Source organism: Heterocephalus glaber, unplaced genomic scaffold (assembly GCF_053883595.1).
Source record: "Heterocephalus glaber isolate CG9 unplaced genomic scaffold, H.glaber_assembly_v1.0 deba00001444, whole genome shotgun sequence".
Taxonomy (NCBI): Eukaryota; Metazoa; Chordata; class Mammalia; order Rodentia; family Bathyergidae; genus Heterocephalus; species Heterocephalus glaber.
The window spans coordinates 6,724,550-6,743,691 of NW_028258297.1; the positions used below are offsets into that span (position 1 = coordinate 6,724,550).

The 19,142-nt window shown below is 48.3% G+C and overlaps 3 protein-coding genes across 55 annotated transcripts in view; 1 reads left to right on the forward strand and 2 right to left on the reverse strand.

The window, feature by feature from the left end:
- Positions 1–13,078, reverse strand: part of LOC110349357 (uncharacterized) — a 43,248-nt gene extending 30,170 nt beyond the window's left edge. For 22 of the 46 annotated variants that reach the window (XR_015452260.1, XR_015452259.1, XR_015452255.1 and 19 more), the window contains exons 1-4: positions 12,805–13,078; positions 11,132–11,272; positions 2,553–9,743; positions 401–493 (exon numbers count right to left, since the gene is read on the reverse strand). The gene's annotated coding sequence lies outside the window, so the exon portion shown is untranslated. The other 24 variants (XR_015452261.1, XR_015452262.1, XM_021258879.2 and 21 more) reach the window with 9 other exon arrangements.
- On the forward strand, positions 2,910–7,908 carry Ndufa6 (NADH:ubiquinone oxidoreductase subunit A6). The gene is made up of 3 exons (XM_004845480.3): positions 2,910–3,081; positions 6,576–6,691; positions 7,693–7,908. Exons 1-3 carry the CDS (start codon positions 2,943–2,945, stop codon positions 7,822–7,824), a joined length of 387 nt encoding a protein of 128 aa, XP_004845537.1. The 5' UTR covers positions 2,910–2,942; the 3' UTR covers positions 7,825–7,908.
- A 183-nt stretch (positions 13,079–13,261) lies between the features above and the next one.
- Pheta2 (PH domain containing endocytic trafficking adaptor 2) lies at positions 13,262–19,111 on the reverse strand. Of its 8 annotated transcripts, none has more exons than XM_021258911.2 (4): positions 18,974–19,111; positions 17,265–17,328; positions 16,053–16,131; positions 13,262–15,817 (listed from the first exon to the last, which is right to left on the reverse strand). In XM_021258911.2, exon 4 carries the CDS (start codon positions 15,801–15,803, stop codon positions 15,024–15,026), a length of 780 nt encoding a protein of 259 aa, XP_021114570.1. In that variant the 5' UTR covers positions 15,804–15,817; positions 16,053–16,131; positions 17,265–17,328; positions 18,974–19,111; the 3' UTR covers positions 13,262–15,023. The 8 variants fall into 8 exon arrangements, with proteins under 8 accessions (XP_021114570.1, XP_021114571.1, XP_087069934.1 ...); XM_021258912.2 differs by lacking the exon at positions 18,974–19,111 and adding an exon at positions 18,853–18,920; XM_087213808.1 differs by lacking the exon at positions 18,974–19,111 and adding an exon at positions 18,561–18,834.
- Positions 19,112–19,142: the final 31 nt, after the last annotated feature.

Genomic DNA, 19,142 nt, shown 5'->3' on the forward strand with positions numbered 1-19,142 from the left:
CCAGCTTGAGCTACACAATGAGTTTGAGGCCAGCCTGGTTTACATACAGAGAGACCCTATCTCAAAAACACAAAAAAGGAGGGTTGAGCATTTAGCTCAGTGGTTCCACCACCTGCCTCACAAGCCCAAGGACCTGAGTTCACCGGTACCAAAAAAGAAAAAAACCACAAAAAAATAAAACAGAAAAGATAAAAAATGACTGGGTGGAGAGTCACACACCTGTCATCCCAGCTAGTTGGGAAGCTGGGAAGGAAGATCACAAGTCTTAAACCCAGTCTCAAAATAAAAAATAAAAAGAGCTGGGCTGTGTAAGGCCCTAAGCGCAATCACGAGTACCATCAAAATAATAATGACAACAATAATAAAAGATAAAAATGGTACACTTGGGCAGGGCACTCACCGTGGATGAGCCTGCAGGACTTCAGTTGCTCTTCGAGAAGGAGAGAGCGGGGTGAGTGGATGTACAGGCCCAGAACTTCACGACACCATAGACCTTAGAAACACTACAATCAGGCTGTGCTACATTTATGAACATACATGTTCTTTCTTCAATAATAAATTGACTTTAAGGCTAGGGATGTAGCTCAGTGGAACAGTGCTTGCTTAGCATGTGTCAGGCCCTGGGTCTGATCATCAGCACTGAAAAATAAAATAGTTTATTAACTAAAGCTTACTTTTTAACTTTATAAGCTTTTAAACTTTCGGGCTCTTTTGTAATAACATTTAGCTTAAAACAGAAACACAAAATTACAATTGTACAAAAATATTTTTCACCAAAATAAAGATGTATATCTCATTTAGTCTCACCCAAAATTCATGTTTTCAATCAATTTTTTTTTTTGGTACTGGGATCAAACTCAGGACCTTGTGCTTTCGAGGCAGGCAGCAGCACCACTGAGCTAAATCCCTGGCCCTTTGGTTAATTTTTAAATGGATATTAATTTCTAATGTCAGGGCAATCAAATTTCAAATTTCCTGCCTTCTATTTCAATGCTTAAAGCTCACCTCCAACATAAGCTATATACTTGTGGAGGATAAAATATTCAACATCTGATTCAGGGCTCGGCAGAAAAAACATTAGCACATGTTAGACTGATCATCTGCTGATTAGGAAAGGTTAGGCTACATTCTACCTTTACCATAGATTCTTTCTTTATATCTTAAGCTTTTTTCTATGGCTTAATCTTTTAAAAAACTTCTTAAACTTTTTGTTAAAAACTAAAATATACACACTCACTCAGGCCAAAGAGTCAAGATCACCGAGAGAGATTGGCTTCTATTGCCACATTCTGTACCACTGGAAGGTCTCCAAGTAGAATGCACACGAAGCTGTTATCTCCTATAGTAACAATTTCTTCTGGAATATTCCTGAAGGACCTGCCTAAGGCTGTTCTATAGCTAACTTAAAAAAAAATAGGAGCATATTCTATAAAAAGAAGAGTAAATACTACACAAGCCAGTAACAGTCATTCATTATCAAGTACTACATACTGTACATATTTGGGTTTGGGGGCTTTTGTTTTGTTGGGAAGGTTGCTGGGGATCAAACCTGGGGCCTCACACGTGCTAGGCAAGTGCTCTACCACTGAGCTACACCCCAGCCCAGGCACACTACACACTCATATGTGCTGTACTTCCTTTTTTTGGTACCAGAGATCAAACTCAGGACCTTGCGCTTGCTAGGCAGGCAGTGGAACCACTGAGCTAAATTCCCGGCGCCAGTGCTGTACTTTCATACACCTGGCAGCACAATAGGACTGTTTACACTAGCAAAGCCAAGCTGTCACTAAAAGGGTTTCAGCTGCATTATGTTATGGGATTATAGTCCTATAGACAGCACATGACTGTATACATTTTTTTTAAGCAAAACCTTTATTGGTACGTTTTAGATATGCACGATGATAACATTCATCATAGGAAATTTTGTAGCACTTTCCTTTGCATGGCTCATTTAAATATAATTACAAAATATAATAAAGAGAAGACATCAGATCTTTCACCCTTTAAAAGGTGAAAGATTGGGCGATGCAGGGCTTTGCCCATGCCAGCTGGGGTCACACCGCTGAGCTCAGGCCTGTCCTTTGCCCCTCCCCCCAGTACTTCCAAGGTGCCTGTCAACTGCACTTCCGGAGACAGACAGTGACCCCTAGGCAGGAGACAGGCAGAGGCGACCTACTGTGGCAAGCGACCTGGATTCTCTTTCCTCACCTCTAAAACGAGGGTGCTAAGGGCACCTGCCCGGCCTCTGAGACGAGACCATGAAACACCCAGGGCACGGGCTGTCGCGGTGCCACCTGTCACTGTCCCCTTCATGCTCAGCGCTCACCTCAGCAAGAAAACACCCCAAATGGACGACCTAAGGGTCCTTCCGGCCTCACAATTCTGGACTACTTTTGAGAGAAATCCAGAGTTTGGGATAACGGAGTCCCGACGCTCCACCCCACCTCCTGCGGTTGAGCGGTGCCAAGACACTAAAACCAGGAGGGCTCTGGCTGCCGACAGGCCGGGACAGCGCCACTGCAGCCGGCGCCATCATCTACCTCAGGCGTTACCTCGGGGGCGGGGGGGGGGCTTCAGCCTAAGCCCAGCGTTGACCAAGGAAATGCTGGAAGGCGACAGCGACAACTGCGTCGCAACTGGGCGGCGGGACGCTGATAGAGGCTTCGCAGCAGCGTCCCCTGGCGGCGCACTCTGGCTGTTACCGAGACTGTTAAACCGCGCCGAGGAGCCGCAGCGTTTCTGGAGATGAGCATGCGCAATCCTCACTGGCCAGTCTTTTTTTCCCTCGCTTCCACCCAATCGGAGAAGCCGAGCTGTCGTCTCGCCCACTTGGAGCACAGGGGCGTGGCGCTCCCTTTTAGCCAACCAGAAGGAGATTCGTTCAGGCGCACCCTCTCGGCGAGAAGGGGGGGTGGGACTGGAGAGGTGGTGTCCTTAGCAAGATGGCGGCGAGCGGTTTGCGGTCGGGTGCTGCTGTGGCGAGCACCGCCGTGAAGCCCATTTTCAGTCGGGACATGAACGAGGCCAAGCGGAGGGTGCGCGAGCTTTACCGCGCCTGGTATCGGGAGGTGCCGCACACTGGTGAGAGGCAGCTGAGGTCACTTGCTTGGGCCGAGGCGACTCCGGGGAAGACAAAGGGTCACCCGAGCCCAGGGTGGGCCCGAGCTGACTGCGGCGCCGAGGTCAGACGAGCCATGCCCAGCATCCGTACAGAGAGCTACTAGGTGCCTCCGCACTTTGGAGTCCTTTGTCCCCATAACCCTTACAGAGCCCCTGGGAGGGACAGCGGGGATTGTTGGCGACTGTCATTGGCAAGTGAGGGCGACGAGAGGCAAAGTGACGGGCCCGCGGCCCAGAGATAACCTCTGCTAGATCTGGAACCCAGCTGTACAGTTCCAGAAAATATTCTCGGACGCCCATTGGGGATTTTGGGGGTTATTTTCTTTTTTTGGTACCGGGGATCGAACTGGGGACCTTGCACTTTCGAGGCAGGCGCCGGAACCACTGAGCTAAATCCCCGGCCTCGCCTATTGGGTCTTATACAAAGCGGCTGTAGGATTTGAGCCATCATCCAGTTCCCACACGCTCCCGCCCCTAGAAAAAGAAACTGAAGGAAAGTGCTTTTCCCAAGGTCGTCCGGTAAGTCATTGATGTCTTTTGGCTCTCCAAGAGAGATGGGCACCAAGCCTTGCTGCCTAGCTCGACTTGCCCTCTTATTTATTGCTCAGGAATTCCTCACCCTACCCCTGCCGGTCTGCCCCCTACCACGCGGAATCCCTTCCTTCCCTCGCTTAGGTGGCAGAGAACCAGTCTGTTCACCTGGAGGATTGGTACACAAGCTCCCAGATTGCACAGTTTCATCTCGACATCCCTTTCAGTGCTGCCCACTGTGCTGGATAAAAAAAGGCGATGCAAATGCCCTTGACTGTCCGTATTTTGTTAACTGTGTCGATTTGCCTTCCTGTGTTTTAATTTGAACCATCACTGCTGCCTGAGGTGGAAGGCATGGTTGAGTGTGACTTCCCTGCCTGTGAAAGGCAGTAGAAGGTGGTGATCTGTAGCCTGCGCTTTCCTCCAGTCTCTACCCTTTACTACTTGTGTGACCTTGGGTACATTGTTTCATCAGTACCTCAGTTTCCTCATCTGTAAAATGGAGAAATAATAGTGTCTTCTTGGGACAGTTACCATTTTAAATAGGTTAATACTGTATATGTAAAATGCTTAGAACAGGGGCTGGCACTAAGTTTTGGTAGCTGCTGTTTTTGTTATTCATGCTGCTCTCAGGCTTAACCTAGGAGCCTCTACACAGCACCCGTTCTTTGTTGTATGAGAACAATGGTCCACTGAGTCCCTGTCCTCAAGCTGACTTTGGAGAGATGGCTAGTGACCTGAAAGAATGTAAACCCACCTGATGCTGGAGAGAGAGGAACTAAGAAGTGTCCTGTTTGTGTAGGGACTGCAAATTCAAATGACTTCAGGGGACAGGCAAACAGCTGGGTGAGGGTGACAATAGCAAGTGTTTAGCTGGGCATGGAGGCGTATAACTGTAATCCCAGCAATTGGGAGGCTGAGGCAGGAGAATGCTGCAAGTTCCAGGCCAGCCTGGGCTACATAATGAATTCAAGACCAGCCTGAACTACACAGACCCATCTGGGAGAAAAACAAACAAAAAGCAAGTGTATGTGTGTGGCAGGGATGTATTCAAAGTCAGGTGTTTAAAAACAGAATGTTTGCTTAGCAGAATACTCCTAAGAGTTCCCAAAACCTTATCTTTTTGCATGAGGGAGGAAGAGAAATGAAGTTGTGGCAGATTTCAAGACAGATCCAGATACCATGACTTTCTAGAACCTAGCTCTTTAAACCATCCCCTTGCAGGACCTACTGTTTGGGAAGATAATTCCAGAGACAAAAGGGTCCTGGGGATGGATAAGAAGATAAAGGGTTACAGAAAGCCTAGAGAGCAGGGGGAGAAGAAGGCAAAGTGGTGAAGATCAGGCTTAAGGGAAAGATCAGTGATCCCTGATTGGTCACTTACTGAGACCCGTGCCACAGTGCATCATGCTGTCCTTCACTGGGACTACAGCTGAAGAACCAAAACAAGGATGAGGAATAAGTAATAGTATTGGTAATAATGAATATACACTGAAATGCTTACATATAATCCAGCACTATGCTAAATGCTGTACAGTGCCTTATTTTAAGATGGGCAGTTTCCCTGCCTTACAGATGAAACAAGTGAGACACTTAAACTTGTCATGAGTCACACCATTAGTAAGTAGAAGAGCCAGACTTCTAGCCCTGATCGTTCAATCTAACACCTTGCTCTTGGGGTTGGAGATGGATATAGTGAGTTTAGTTGTAGAGTATGCAGTTAGCATGCATTAGGTCCTGGGTTCAATCCCCAGCATGGGGGTGGGCATGCGCAGCTCTTAGTTCCCACCGTAGTTTCTTTGAAGCCTAGGGACCCAGTTTGAAAAACACCACATGCTGCTTGCTGGCCAAAGATAACAGGAGGCTTTCTATAGAAACAGTTTCACTTATTTAATTTCCATTTCACTTGGTACTTCTTTTTTTTTTTGGTACCGGGGATTGAACTCAGGTCCTTGCACTTGCAAGGCAGGCGGCGGAACCACTGAGCTAAATCCCCGGCCCTCACTGGGTACTTCTTGTACAATAGGGCCAGTACCAGATGTCTACACCAATATAAAAGTGAGTAAAACACAACCCTGCCTTCAAGGGTCTTATGGTCAAACGAGGGAGATGAGCATATAACTAGATATTGAGACCTAAAGTATAGTTGAAAGCTAGAGGATGGGAATACAAGTGGTTAGAACCTAGTTTTCAGAGGATGTCCATATGCCTCTTGTCATATGAAGTTCAAGGTCACTGAGTCTGTGCCACGTATTAGATCTGTAATAACTTCATAAGGGATTGCTGATATTTATGATTTTATGTTTGCAATCATGGATGGCTGTCCCTCCAATCAGAATTTAAGGCCTAGAAAACTAGAACTACATTTTACATGTCTCTCCGCTTCCCTGACTGACTCACAAACTGAAACCTCTACCTGTACAACCCTTAGCAGTATCCCTCAACTCCCAAGTTCATGTGGTACTTACAGCCTGTGCTACATTATTTTACATAAATTTCAACCCTGATGTTTTGCTGATTGCCCCATATAAAAATGCTAACACTCAAGCGCAAGGACCCGAGTTTGATCCCCAGTACCAAAAAAAAAAATGCTAACACTGGGATGTAGCTCAGTGGCAAGGCATTTGACTAGCACATGCAAGGTCCTGGCCTTGATCCCCAGCCTGCACATAAAAGAAAAACCCAAACTATGCTTTTCTGCTTCTTCAAATGTAGTGGTCTTGTCTCCCCCTAAAAAATGTCAGCTCATTGAGCCATGTATCACACTTCTTCTCGCCCTCAAGCACAAAGCTGAGGGTTCGGCTAACATCTGGTGCAGGAATGAACAGGCAACTTTGTATGTTCAATGTTTATCTGTTGACTTCAGTTTTTAAAAACACGTTTTAACCATATAATTTCTACCCTGATCATGTTTTTCTCTTTAGTGTCCTTATTCCAGCTAGACATCACTGTGAAACAGGGACGGGATAAAGTCCGAGAAATGTTTATGAAGAATGCCCACATCACAGACCCCAGGGTGGCTGACCTTCTGGTGATTAAGGTAACTGGCCCTCCTTGACTGACTTACAAGATCAGCCAACTTGTCCCATGCTTCTTAGGTCTTCCCAAATGGACATTTTCTGTCCAAGTTTAAAAAGCAGATAGTGGTTTGGCAACTACTGCTGTGTTTCAAATGAGTAAACTTGGAGAATATCACCTGATTACAGATATCACCTGGTTAAACAGATTATAAGATTGTTGAAAGAGAAGCCAAGTATGGTGGCACATGCTTGTAACCCAGCACTCTGGGAGGCTAGGCCAGAGGATCACAAGTTCTAGCCCAGCCTGAGCCACTTAGCAAGAACTGGACTCAAAAAGGCCTGAGGATGTAGCTGAGTGTGAAGAGAAAAAAGATTATTGAAGAGAAAATCCACTGGGACTTGAATTTTAGAACTAAGAAACACTATGAAAAGGAAAGGTGGAGTTTTGTTTTGTGTTGTTTTTTGTACCGGGGATCAAACTCAGGACTTTCCACTTACAAGCCAGGCATGGTGCCACTGAGCTAAATTCCCAGCAAGGTGGAGTTCTTGAACACCAGCCTTGGAAGTTACTGCTTTACATGGATGCTAACTTACAGATGGAGAGGCAGGCTGGTTAGGTGAGTCCTGTGTAAATGAGTCTCATCGTGGGCCCGATTTCCTGTCTGTGGCCTGCCACATTAGCACCAATGGACATTTCAGTGTGGACCAGTAAATAGTAGGAAAAATGTTAAGCAGAAACATAAGTTAAGCCAGTCTGGTTACACATGCATAGCCTGTTAACCGTGAAGTCTCTCCTCTTGGCACCAGTTAACCACAGCATGAAAGAATATTTAAGAGGCCTCAGAAATTACTCAGCCCCACTCCTCAATTTACAAATGCAGAAATTTTCCTAGACAGGGTCATTACTTGCCCAAAGTCATTCAGCAGGTCAGTGTCAAGGAGAGGATGGAATTCTGGACTTCAGTGTTGATTTCTTCAGCTTTACCACTTTGACTGACCACCTCTCCCCTCATTTCTTTAGGGAAAGATGGAACTGGAGGAAACAATTAATGTGTGGAAGCAGCGGACACATGTTATGCGGTTCTTCCAAGAAACAGAAGCACCAAGGCCAAAGGATTTCCTGTCCAAGTTCTATGCTGGCCATGACCCATAAAGCCACTCAGTAGGAAGGTGCATGTTATATAATTATTTTAGAGTACAAATAAATCAGTGATATGATAGTCACTTCATGACAGAATTCCATTGGTAAACCAGTTTTCTATGGTGTCTCTCACTTTTGCCTGAACAAATGGGGTCTTGGTCTACATAGCACCTGTTCATTCCTTCTTCTTGAAGGGTGATGATTGCCCAGAGCCATGTGTGTCAGTAAGCAGGAAAGATGAGGCCATCTGTTTAGAAACTGTCACATTGGATATGAGGCTGGATGACTTCATTGTGCTACACAGCCTCTATGACTGGACACCTTGGCGTCAAGCCACAGGTTATCCAAATTTAGCCAGTCAGAGAGGGATGAAAGCAGCATTAACAGAAGTACAGCTGACATTGTATTTTCCCCTGGGGTCCTGAAGAAAATGCATATTCACAGGCCTAGCCTTGCTCCTCGCAACAAGCACTGGTTCCTAACACGAAATTAATTTCCTGATGGGTCCAGGGGTGCACACCTATAATCCCAGCTACTGGGGAGGTGAAGGTCAAGTTTGAGGCCAGCCTGGGCAATTCAGCAAGACCCTGTCTCAAAACAAATTTTTTTTTTTTTTTGTATGAGGATTGAACTCAGGACCCTGCGCTTTCGAGGCAGGTGACGGACCCACTGAGCTAAATCCCCGGCTCAAAATAAAAATTTTTAAAAGGGCTGGGAAAATAAAAGATAAGAAATATGGAGATAAATCTTTTTGTTTGTTTTGATAAATCTTTTACAAATGGGAAAGGGCCCAAGAAGGGAGGGGAAGGAGATGAAAAAAAGAATTAAAATGTGTTATGTATACATGTATCAACTCACAATGAGGAATGTAATTATGTACTAGAAATGTACTAATTTTTAAAAAATTAAAAAGGGCTGGGGATGGAACTCATGATAGAGTGCTTGTGTAGCATGTACAAGGCCCTAGGTTCAGTCCTGCTCATTGGGTTATTAGGGGCACAGCTGTTTAGTGCATACACAAAAGCAGAAATAACCTATTGTTTTTGCAAACTGCTATACCTGGAGATTTGACATCAGCCAGATTAAGGAATAATGTCTGGTTGCTTTGGGTGGTAGTCTTTTCTGTTCCTTCCCAGGTCAATGCATATGCTGGAGAAAGGGGCTCAGTATCTATAACCACACTGAGGAGTCCCACGCTTTCAGCACCAAGCATCCCCTTACAGTCTTCACCTAAGGAAGTCAAGTTTTGAAAGACCATTCTAATGAGATGTAAGTATTTGTAAACAGTCACTGCTCCTCATGACTGGCACATAACTAACCCATACTACTGAACACACACAAAGCTAGAGAACCAGGCATGGTGGTGCACATGTGTAATCCCAGCACTCAAGATGAGACAGGAGGATCACTGTGAGTTCAATGTCATCCTGAGCTCCACAGCAAAACCCTGCCTCAAAAAAACAAAAACAAAAAGGGCTTGGAAGACCTTTTTAGGGGTGTGAGCAGTGCAGCTTTGAGGGAAAACAGTTTCTGTAAGGCTTTTGTAGAGGGGTAAAGAAAGGAATTAACATACATAGCTCCCCTTAATTACCTCTATGGATCCACATAGCCTAGATATCCTGGAATGGCCTGTATGTTCCTCTGAGAGACAAGAAACTGCAACAAGAGCCTACCTGAATTGAGAAAACTCCAGCCAACTTTTAGTCTCATATAGCTGACATTTATTGTGTGACTCATAATTTGACTTTTCTCCCAGTGCACAGTGGACAATACACCTTAGGGAACCTTCCAGAGCCTGGGGATCTGGGCTGCAATCACAGACTATGCAGGAGGTGGGCTAAGGGCTTTCCAGAGCCCTTCAGCTGAAAGGGAAGGAGTGGCCAAGAGCATTGTCATTTTCACAGCTGCTGCTTTCTCCTCTACTTCTCATCCTGTAAGAAAGGAAGGCAACAGGAAGGTAACTACACGAACAAAGAGTTCTGTGGAGTGCTTCTACTAAACATGGCAGGAGAAAGGCAGTTTTGAGTACCTCTAATTATTCACACATGTAATGGACACTCACCACAGGCCTGGCATCAGGACCCCAGAGGTATAAAAAATGTTCCCTAGGGCTGGGGATTTAGCTCAGTGGTTCCGAAGCCTGCCTCATAAGCGCAAGGACCCGAGTTCGAGCCCCAGTACCAAAAAAAAATGTTCCTTGCCAGCAAGAAGCTCATAGTCCAAATTTTGGGAGCATCTGTGTGTGTTTAAGCATATTATACGGAGGGTTGTGAGAAAGGTCATTCAGAGGAAGCAGCGGTCACTTTCAAATGGAGGAACAAAGGGAAACTTCATCAAAGTCACTGGAGAATGCAGGAAATGACAGGGCAGTGGGAAGAACAACGAGTTAGTGCTTGGGGTGGGTAAGTCAGGGTAATTCAAGGAATTATAGCAGATGCTACACCTGTAATCGCAGCTACTCGAGGCAGAAGCAGCAGGATGGCAAGTTTGAAGCCAGTCTGGGCAACTTAACAAGACCCTATCTCTCAAATATATAAAAAGGGCAGGGGATGTGGCTCAATGGAAAGGTACCTGTCTAGCAGACACAAAGCCCTGGGTTCAATTTCCAACACTTTAAAATAAAACAAAAAAGAACCCTGGCGGTAGTTCACTCTGCCAGCACAGAAGGCCTGGCCCTCATGGGCCATTTCCTCCCATGGTTGGGAAAATGGAAGCTAACATTGGTTAAGAAGTATGACCAGATCATGGCAAACCTAAATGCCAGACTAAGGAGTCGGGTGTCCTTATCTGTGACAGCCATACTGCCATACAGCACAGGTTAGAGCACAAGAAATCAACAGAAACCTGAGTGAGAAAAGGCTTGGCACTCCTGGGGGGAGGGGGTGTGAGCAGTGTACCATAAACTGATGCCCATGTACAGGCTGTGCTAGTGCACTGTTTGTTGAGTGCAGCTGACAGTAGTGAGGACTTGCCAGCTTCTGCACTTTATGGAGCTGCTGAGATGACACTGTTAGGGTGGGTGTGCTTGGCATCTTGTCAGGAAAACGTGAGCTGACTGAGAGTACACCAGGGGCAACTAAGAGGCCGGGTAGGATCTTGGCCCAGCTGGAAGAGATACCCATGAATTTCTAAGTCAGTTAAGTTACCCTCACCCAACATATGTAAAAGACAAAAGCATTAGTCACCAAGTGGGTCAATTCATCACTGAAGCGCTTGCCCTGTGTGTCCACATGCTGCTGCTACTAGGCCAGTCTGGATCATAGATCAGATGCCCCACCCCACTTCCTGCTCCTGTCCAAGAGGGAAAAGCAAGTCTTACCTGTTAGTCATCATCATCATCATCCTCTGGGACAAAAATGTCATGCTCCTCGAGTAGAGCAGCAAAATTCTTGCTAATGAGTGTCCCGACATAGAGGAAGGGGATCACAATGGAGAACACGCGGAGAAGACCGAAGGACATCTGCAGGTCAGAGTGGTGGGTGTGAGCTCCAGAGCCCACTCAGGAACACACAAGGCCCGGCCCTCCCAGGGGCAGTTCCTTCTGTGGACCCCTGACCCATCATAAGTAGCTTGATTAATAATCCTTGAAAAAATTCACAGCAAGAAAAATAATTACAAGAGGAGATACGTGATTGTTATAGCCATCAAAGTTGATAGTGGAGGAATGTCATTATATTGTACACCTAAAATGTACCAATAAAACTTATATTTAAAAATTTAAAAAAAATTTCTTTTTAAATTGATACCAGAGGGCTGGGGATTCAGCTCAGTGGCACTGCACCTGCCTCGAATGCACAAGGTCCTGAGTTCGATCCCTGGCACCAAAAAAAACCTGATACTGAAAGAAAAATTTAAGACACCCTAGACATTAAAAATTAAGCACAATCTGCTAATTACTTGCAGATAGCTACCATCAGGTGAACACTGAGAGGGCTGAACTATGCTCAGCTCTACTTGAAGACATACATGAAAATGAATCACACACACACAAAACTGAAGGAATATTCTCTATAGTTCCACGATGCCTGAAAAATCTGATTTCACACTGAATTTTAGAAACAGGTGTATCTGAAAAGCGGGCATGTCTTTACATGAAGACTATTTAGATAAGAGTATCAGTAAAACCTCACCAAAATCTCCCTGGAGTTTACCCCAAGAAGTCAAGAAACAAACCTGTTTGATATAAGGGATCGTTTTCCTTAGACTCAAGAGTTCTGAGGCCAAGTGATAGCATTCAATGGTGAAAGAAACTGGACCTGATTAGGTCCACAAGCCCGCTAGCTTCACCGAGGACCCGGATTCTTCATTTGTTAAAAAAATAAGCAAAAACAAAAACTGATTGCAATAATTCCCTACACACCTCTCAGAACTGCAAGTACCATGAATTAAATACTAGAGGTAACAATTTTAGGTTTTTTTTTTTTTTGTACCGGGGATCAAACTCGGGACCTTGCGCTTACGAGGCAGGCGCCGGAACCACTAAGCTAAATCCCCGGCTAGAGGTAACAATTTTAAAAAGTAAGGCCCTGCCCAACGTTCTACTTACAAACAATTCATTATCGCTCAACTGTGCTGTACGTGGCTGTCTAAACTCAATGCATAAAGCTGAGTCTCCAGACCTCAGAGGAATAGGGCACCCCTTAAGATAAGCTACTATAAAACACAAGGTCTGCCCTTCAACTAAGAGCTTGCTCCAAAGACCGGCTTTTTAACCCTAGTCTCCCAGAGGTAAAAATTAGTAACCCAGGGCCAGGGACTTAGCTCAGTGGTTTCGCCGCCTGCTGCGCAAGCGCAAGGACCCGAGTTTGATCCCAGGTACCAAAAAAAAAAAAAAAAAATTAACCCAGAAGCGCAAAAAATTGTCCTTGGTCGCCTCCCATCCATGGAGATCCCGTGGTTGGTCTCCGCTTTTATCAATCAGCGTCGGCCTGCACTCACTCCCCGCTATGATTGGCCTCAGCCCCTTTGCCCCACCTCCAGGAAGACACTCACTTTCACCGGTTTGGGCAAAATGGCGCCGCTGCGGGTAACGATGACTGACCTCGACGGTACCAGGCTGCGACTTGAGCCGTCCCGTACGGCGGGGACATCGCCACCTTTCCTCAACCTCGGCCCGCTACGAAGGGCCCCGAATCGGAGGGGTGCCAAAAGCAGCCAGCGAGCCCCTCCGGACGCCATCTCCCAGCTCCGCCCCTCTCCCGGGAACGCGCACCTCGCCGCCCACCCCTGGCGCCGCCGTCCTTTAGGGCGCCACCCCAAGTCTCGCGATGTTGTGCAAGCACACGAGAACCCCATCCTCACACTTGCGCAGTGTCCGCACTTCCCGTGGCAGTGGGAAAGAGGCGTGTCGAGGGACACGTGATGGGGTCACGAGGGCGACGCCGACGCCCATTTGAGCCTCCCACCCCTACCTACAGCATACTGTTGAAATAAGTTTAAGGAACCGAAATGAGTAATAAAGACAAAACTTTAGAGTTTGAATCGTATAAGAAACATTGTAACAATAAAAAAGTTAACAAAGGCCTATACATGTAGTCCCTGTGCACGGGGCAGCGGCCTGCAGGCCTCCTGTACAAGTCTGACAAGCCTAGTAGAAGAATGGCCCCGTTGGAGGTTAGGACCACCGAGAACCCGGATTTCCGGCACTAATTCAGTTCCCAGCCTCAGATATTGGTGTCCATAGCTGTGGCCCTCTGCATTTGGATAAACAGAGCTTGTAATAAACGAATCTAATAACAATTTTTAAAACTTTAGTGTTTTAATTGTGTGTGTGTGTATATATATATGTATATATATGTAAAAAAAAACACTGTAACGGTAAGAAAGATTACAAATCCTGCAGTATCTGTGTATAAAATAAAGTGCAGTGGGCTATGTGGGTCCCACACGGGAAAAGAAACAAGTTGGGTAGGACAGGAATCTAGACAGGGCCCTGGGCAGTTTCTCAGCCTCCTAGAAATGAGAAGACACTCTTGAGCCTCAGCTTTAGGCTACTTGGGTCCTGGTCTGGTTGCCTAAGACCCCAGTAAGGAAGGGGAGGCTAGGAAAGGGCAGGTTTTGTGTTTTGGGGAAGAGGAAGTCTGACCAGGCCCCCCATCTTCCCACCAGCCACTACTAGCACACCCATACAGCAAGAGGTTGGCCCCAGCTGCTTGCCTCTCAAAACTGTAGGAAGAGGGTTATTTAGCTCAATGGTGCTGCCGCCTGCCTTGGAAGCGCAAAGTCCCGAGTTCGATTCCCAGTACCAAAAAAAAAAAAACCATAGGAAGAGAAAACATGGCACAGTGCTAGGGAGTAGCAGTGAGGGTTTTCGACAGGTAAACCCTAGTGAGAAGCAAGACTGGGACAGAGTTCCCAGGTGGTTGGTTTCGCCTGCAATTTCGGGAGTAAAAACACTTTTATGGGAGCCCAACTGGGAGAGAAGAGTTTACCATATAATACTGGGAATCTTGTGTCCAAGCTTCTAGAATTTCCAGAACCAAAGAAACAAGCTTCCTTTCTCCCGGGAGCCACCCAACCTCTCTACCTCCCCACCTCCCCAACTTTCAGCTTGGCAGGGACAAGAGGTGGAAGCTGAGGACAGATGATGGGAAGCGTTTCTGCTTACTTAAAAAAGCTAACAGCCCCTCCTGGGGCAAAGTCCTGCACCATCTACTGTCAGGGCATCCAGGGAGAGTAGGAGAAATTCCCTTTTATAGGCAGGAGGCCCTCTCCTTCAAAGGGCTCCACCCAAAGTAGAGGGGGGGGGGTTGTCTATGCTCACTCTTTGTAACCTCCAGGAGGAGCTGGGCCCAGGAATTTCTATGACACATAAATCCACTTTCTCAGATAATCTGCAGCCAGCCTCTGGTAATTTAAATGCATGTAAGACTCCCTGTGTTGAAAACTATGGCCATAGGTTCCACTGTGTAGGTCAAAGGTAGGGCAGCCCACTTCCTTCACTTTGTTAATGTCCAGCAGAGTCCTATGCAGGCCACCTTTCCTCTCTGGGCCTCAGCAAACAGGTTGGAAGTCATGGTTTGTCAGTCCCTTCCAGGCACAAGGGAGGACTGGAACCCCAAGAAGATATAAAGAGCAAGAGGGAGCAGCTGTCCTCACCCTACCTGTGGCAAAGCAATCTTGCAAATGAGTAAACATTGAACTTCTGAAGAAGCACTGACCCCGGGTTGTCCTGACCAGCAGGACACAACCAGAACTCACAGGTCCCAGCCTCAGGGCTTATCCTGGCGCTTGCATCCTGGCTGCTTCCCCTGGGCCCTCTGCTGCCACCCCTGCCTCAGCTTCAAGATCTCCTGGCCATACCAGTCATGCAGGGTAGAGAAGCAGGAGGTCTCGGGGGACACAGGGCTCTGCCCCCTGCCTAGGAGGAGGCCAGTGGGGCCCTGCAACTCCCACTCAGGCAAATCCCACCCTACTGGCCTGTAGCCTACTCCTTCCACTGTGCCCACGGGACTGCAGTCCCTGGGGAGAAAGTGACCATTTTCCAGGCCTGGAGATCTGCTGTCAGGTGCCTGTGGCTTTCGGCAACTGGCACTGGCCTTCTGGGATGTGCAGCGATGCAAGGCCAGGCTCCTGCGGGCATCCTGCAGCTGGCTCTCCAGCTCTCGAACCACCAGGCGCATGTAGCTGAAGCTGGCCCGGGATAGTGCCTTCACCCAGGCCTCCTGGGCTTCCTGCCCATCTGCCGCCAGCAGGTGCGGGCGCACTCCAGGGGCATCAAAGTGGATGGCAAAGGCGAACTCCTCAGGCACGGGAGCCTCAGCCAGCTCCACTGTGCAGCCCTCAAGCACCACCAGGCTCAGTGGGGCCTGGCCCTCTCGACTCTCGAAGGAAAACAGCAGGTTGCCTTTGAGGACAAACCAGCATCTTCTGCCAGTGCCGCTGGGAGTAGGGGGGGCCCCTGGGCCCCCCCACGTGCGCAGGAAACCCATGTGGTCTGCTGGGGAATCACTCAGTGCATAGTGGGCCACGCTCCTCTTGTTCAGCTTCATGGCTCCCACAAGAACTGAGAGGCGAGAGAGGTGGCAGTGGGTTAGAGAGGGAGGCAGCACCAATGGGGAAAGGCGCTGACTTTGGCCAGACCTGAGCCCCAACCCGAGGGCCTCTCCTCCCCTACTGTGTTCCTGGGCTCCTGGTTTGCATCTGTGAAATGGGTGAGTCTCCCTGACCTTTCCTCTCAAAGGGATGTTGTGAGGGCCATGCAAAAAATGGGACATTAGGCCGGGCATGGTGGCACACACCTGTAATCCCAGCATGTGGGAAGCTGAGGCAGGAGGATCTCAGTGAGTTGAAGGCCAGGCTGGGCTACATAGTGAGACCCTGTCTCAGAAAAACAGAAACAAAAACACAAACACAAAACTGGATATTAGCCAGGCATGGTAGCACACACCTGTCATCTCAGCACTCTGGGAAGCTGAGGCAGAAGGATCGAAAGTTTGAGCCCAGCCTGGGCAACTTAGCAAGATCTTGTTTCAAAATTTAAGAATAAAAGAAAAAGGACTGAGGATGAAGCTCAGCATTCCTTAGGCTCATGCACCAGTACCTACCCACCCCCTCAAAAAAACTGGACAGTAGAATACTCCAGAAAAGATAATGTTATTGTCTCTGGCCAGGAGGCTTGGCAGGACCTCAAAGTGGTGTTCTTTTAAATTGTTTTTAAAACTTTTATTAGTTCATGCTTACAGTACATGATGATTACATCCATTGTGGGGAGTTGGTACATGCACATAACACATCTTAATTCTTTTTATGTCTCCTTCCCCTTCTGTCCCTCTCCAATGTGGCTTTTTTTTGTACGGGGATCAAACTCAGGACCTTGCACTTTCAAGGCAGGTGGCGGCACCACTGAGCTAAATCCCAGGCCCTTCAGTGTGCCTTTTTAAAAACCCAAAGAAATAAGCCAAGTGCACACACATAATCCTAGTACTCTGGAAGGCTGAGGCAGGAGGATCGAAAGTTTAAACCCAGACTGGCCAACCGAGTGAGACCCTGTTTCAAAAAAAAAGAAAAAAATAGATGCCAGCTGGGCTGAAAGCTTCAACCATCCCCTAAGCTGGGGGCCTCTCAACTGAGGACAAACCAGGGTTTCCACGACCCTCCTGGGCCTCTGGTGGCCGCTCCTTAGTGAACAGCACTATTGACCTTCAGTAAGAACCTGCAGCCTTCAGAGCCAGGCAGGTGCAGGCCTGGGCAGGCGGCCTCCCCCATGGAGGCTCAGACAGGGACCCACTCTGTAAACAAGAGTGTGGCCCAGGCTCAGGGTCCAGCTGAGGGCTAACCACACCACTGATGTCGGTGCCCCATTCATTGTCTTTACTCATAGAAAACAAAAAAGAAAAAGAAAAACAAAACGGAGACCAGGAGCAGTGGAGGGGAGCTGCCCACAGTCACATGGCCAATGAGCAGCAGCACTTGGTCTTGAGTCACTTGCACCTTGAGGGGGATGTACTTACCATGGGGCGGGGCAGGGGCCTCTGCTCCGGCCACACAGCTCAGCCAGTGACTGTTCCCAGGAGCCTGCGAAACAGTTCTCGAAGGATGAGAATTCCTACTCTTCCATCCCTGAAACTCCCACTGCCCCAGAAGGCCGTCCCAGCCTCGTAACCTCCCCCATCCACCCAGGCCAGGCTCCCATGAGCAAGGCCAAGGGCTGGTCCTGTGGTCTTGACCTTCACTCTTCAAACCCCGGCTTCCTGCTGCCAGGGGTTGGGTCATGGTGACACCCCCATAGCTTCCTGCTTTCCCTTCTAGTCCTTGTCACACAGTTTATTTGTGGGCTCTAATTTATTTATTTATGTTGGTACCAGGGGTCGAACTTGGGTCCTTGTGCTTGCAAGGTTGTGGGCTCTAATTTAAATCACCTAATCAGAGAAGACTCGCGTGATCACCATGGCCAAGGTGGCCTGATCTAAGGTCACTGACCAGCCGCCCTCTTATTTCAGGTCTTCTCTCATTCACTCCACAATGATCTCCTTTGTTTGTTTTTTGCAACAAGATCATGCTATATTCAGGCTGGTCTTGAACTCACTATATAGCCCAGGTTGGCCTCAAACTTGCAGGGATCCTCCTGCCTCAGCCTCTCAAATGCTGGGATTACAGGTGTGCACCAATATGCCCAGCCCCACGGTGATCTCCTTTGTGTTTACTCCACCATTCCCAGCCCCAAAATCTCTAGGGCCAGACTTGTCTTGGCTTCTGAAGGCACCCTCAATGTCCAATACCATGTAGGGTTTCCGTGAAGCCCTTAGCAGGTATTTGTGGAATTCATGGGACAATATCAGTGTACATAACAAAGTTCCCCATCCTCCCAACGTAAGCAAACAAAAATAAAAAATAATGGCCAGACGTGGTGGCACACACCTGTCATCTCAGGCCTCTGGGAGGCTGAGGTGGGAGGGTTTCAAGTTTGTGCCCAGCTTAGATCATTTAGTCACTTAGCAAGACCCTGTCTCAAATTAAAAATAAAAAAGGGTGGGGGATGTAGCTCAATGCGAAGGCCCTGAGATCAATCCCTAGTACCTAAAATAACAATAAAAAGTGAATAAAATAGTAATTAATAAAACAATAAATAGCGGGGCATGGTGGCACATGCCCATAATCCCAGCACTGGGGAGGCAGAGGCAGCTGGATAGCTGTCAGTTTGAGGCCAGTCTGGGCTGCATAGTGAGTTCAAGGCCAGTCTTCACTGCAAAGTCAGACCCTGTCTCAAAAGAAAAGAAAAGAAGCAAAGCAACAAATAACATACAGACCAGTAATGGTGAGGGCTATGGAGAGGAAGAAGCAGGCCCTGGGACAGGGGAGGGCCAGTCCCCGGCCAGGTGGCCCAGGAAAAGCAAGGAGGAGGTGGCCGATGAGGAGTGGACTGGGCGCGCGTCCGGGACCCAGCGCCTCCCCGGAATCTTCCGTTCAGGGGCAGCAGCAGAGGCCGTGGGGCCGTCGGGCCGGTGGTCTCGGCCGCTGCACCCAGATCTCCGCGGTGCCCGGGTCCCTTTCCGCGCGGTTCCCGCTACGTCCCCGCAGCCACGCCCCCGCCTCTCTCACCTTCGCGGCCCGCGATCTGCTCGGACCCGCGTCCCTCCAGAGCCGCGAACGTGGCCGCGGGAGCTGAGACCCCGCCCGAGCGGCTCCTGTTACGCCCCAGCCCCTCCCCTCCCGTGCTCACCAGGCCGTGGGAGCGGCGAAGCCACCTCTGGATCCACGCGGGAGGAAAACGGAGGCCCAGGGGCGTGAGGACCCGCCTCAGCCACAGAGCTGGTCGGTGGAGGGGCGGTGTCGAACCCCAGGCCCCACCTCAGGCTGTCCGCGGGCCTCCCGCCCAGCCCACCGCCAGA

What these genes read in the sequence shown, in the direction of transcription:
- Pheta2 (XM_087213805.1), bottom strand. Translation starts at nt 17,526, where the DNA reads ATGACCCAACCCCTGGCAGCAGGAAGCCGGGGTTTGAAGAGTGAAGGT. An exon ending in GGCCCCTGCCCCGCCCCATG is followed by an intron (nt 15,818 to 17,264) that starts GTAAGTACATCC and finishes CTCGCCTCTCAG; the next exon opens with TTCTTGTGGGAGCCATGAAG.
- Ndufa6 (XM_004845480.3), top strand. Translation starts at nt 2,943, where the DNA reads ATGGCGGCGAGCGGTTTGCGGTCGGGTGCTGCTGTGGCGAGCACCGCC. An exon ending in TCGGGAGGTGCCGCACACTG is followed by an intron (nt 3,082 to 6,575) that starts GTGAGAGGCAGC and finishes TTTTCTCTTTAG; the next exon opens with TGTCCTTATTCCAGCTAGAC. An exon ending in CTGACCTTCTGGTGATTAAG is followed by an intron (nt 6,692 to 7,692) that starts GTAACTGGCCCT and finishes TCATTTCTTTAG; the next exon opens with GGAAAGATGGAACTGGAGGA.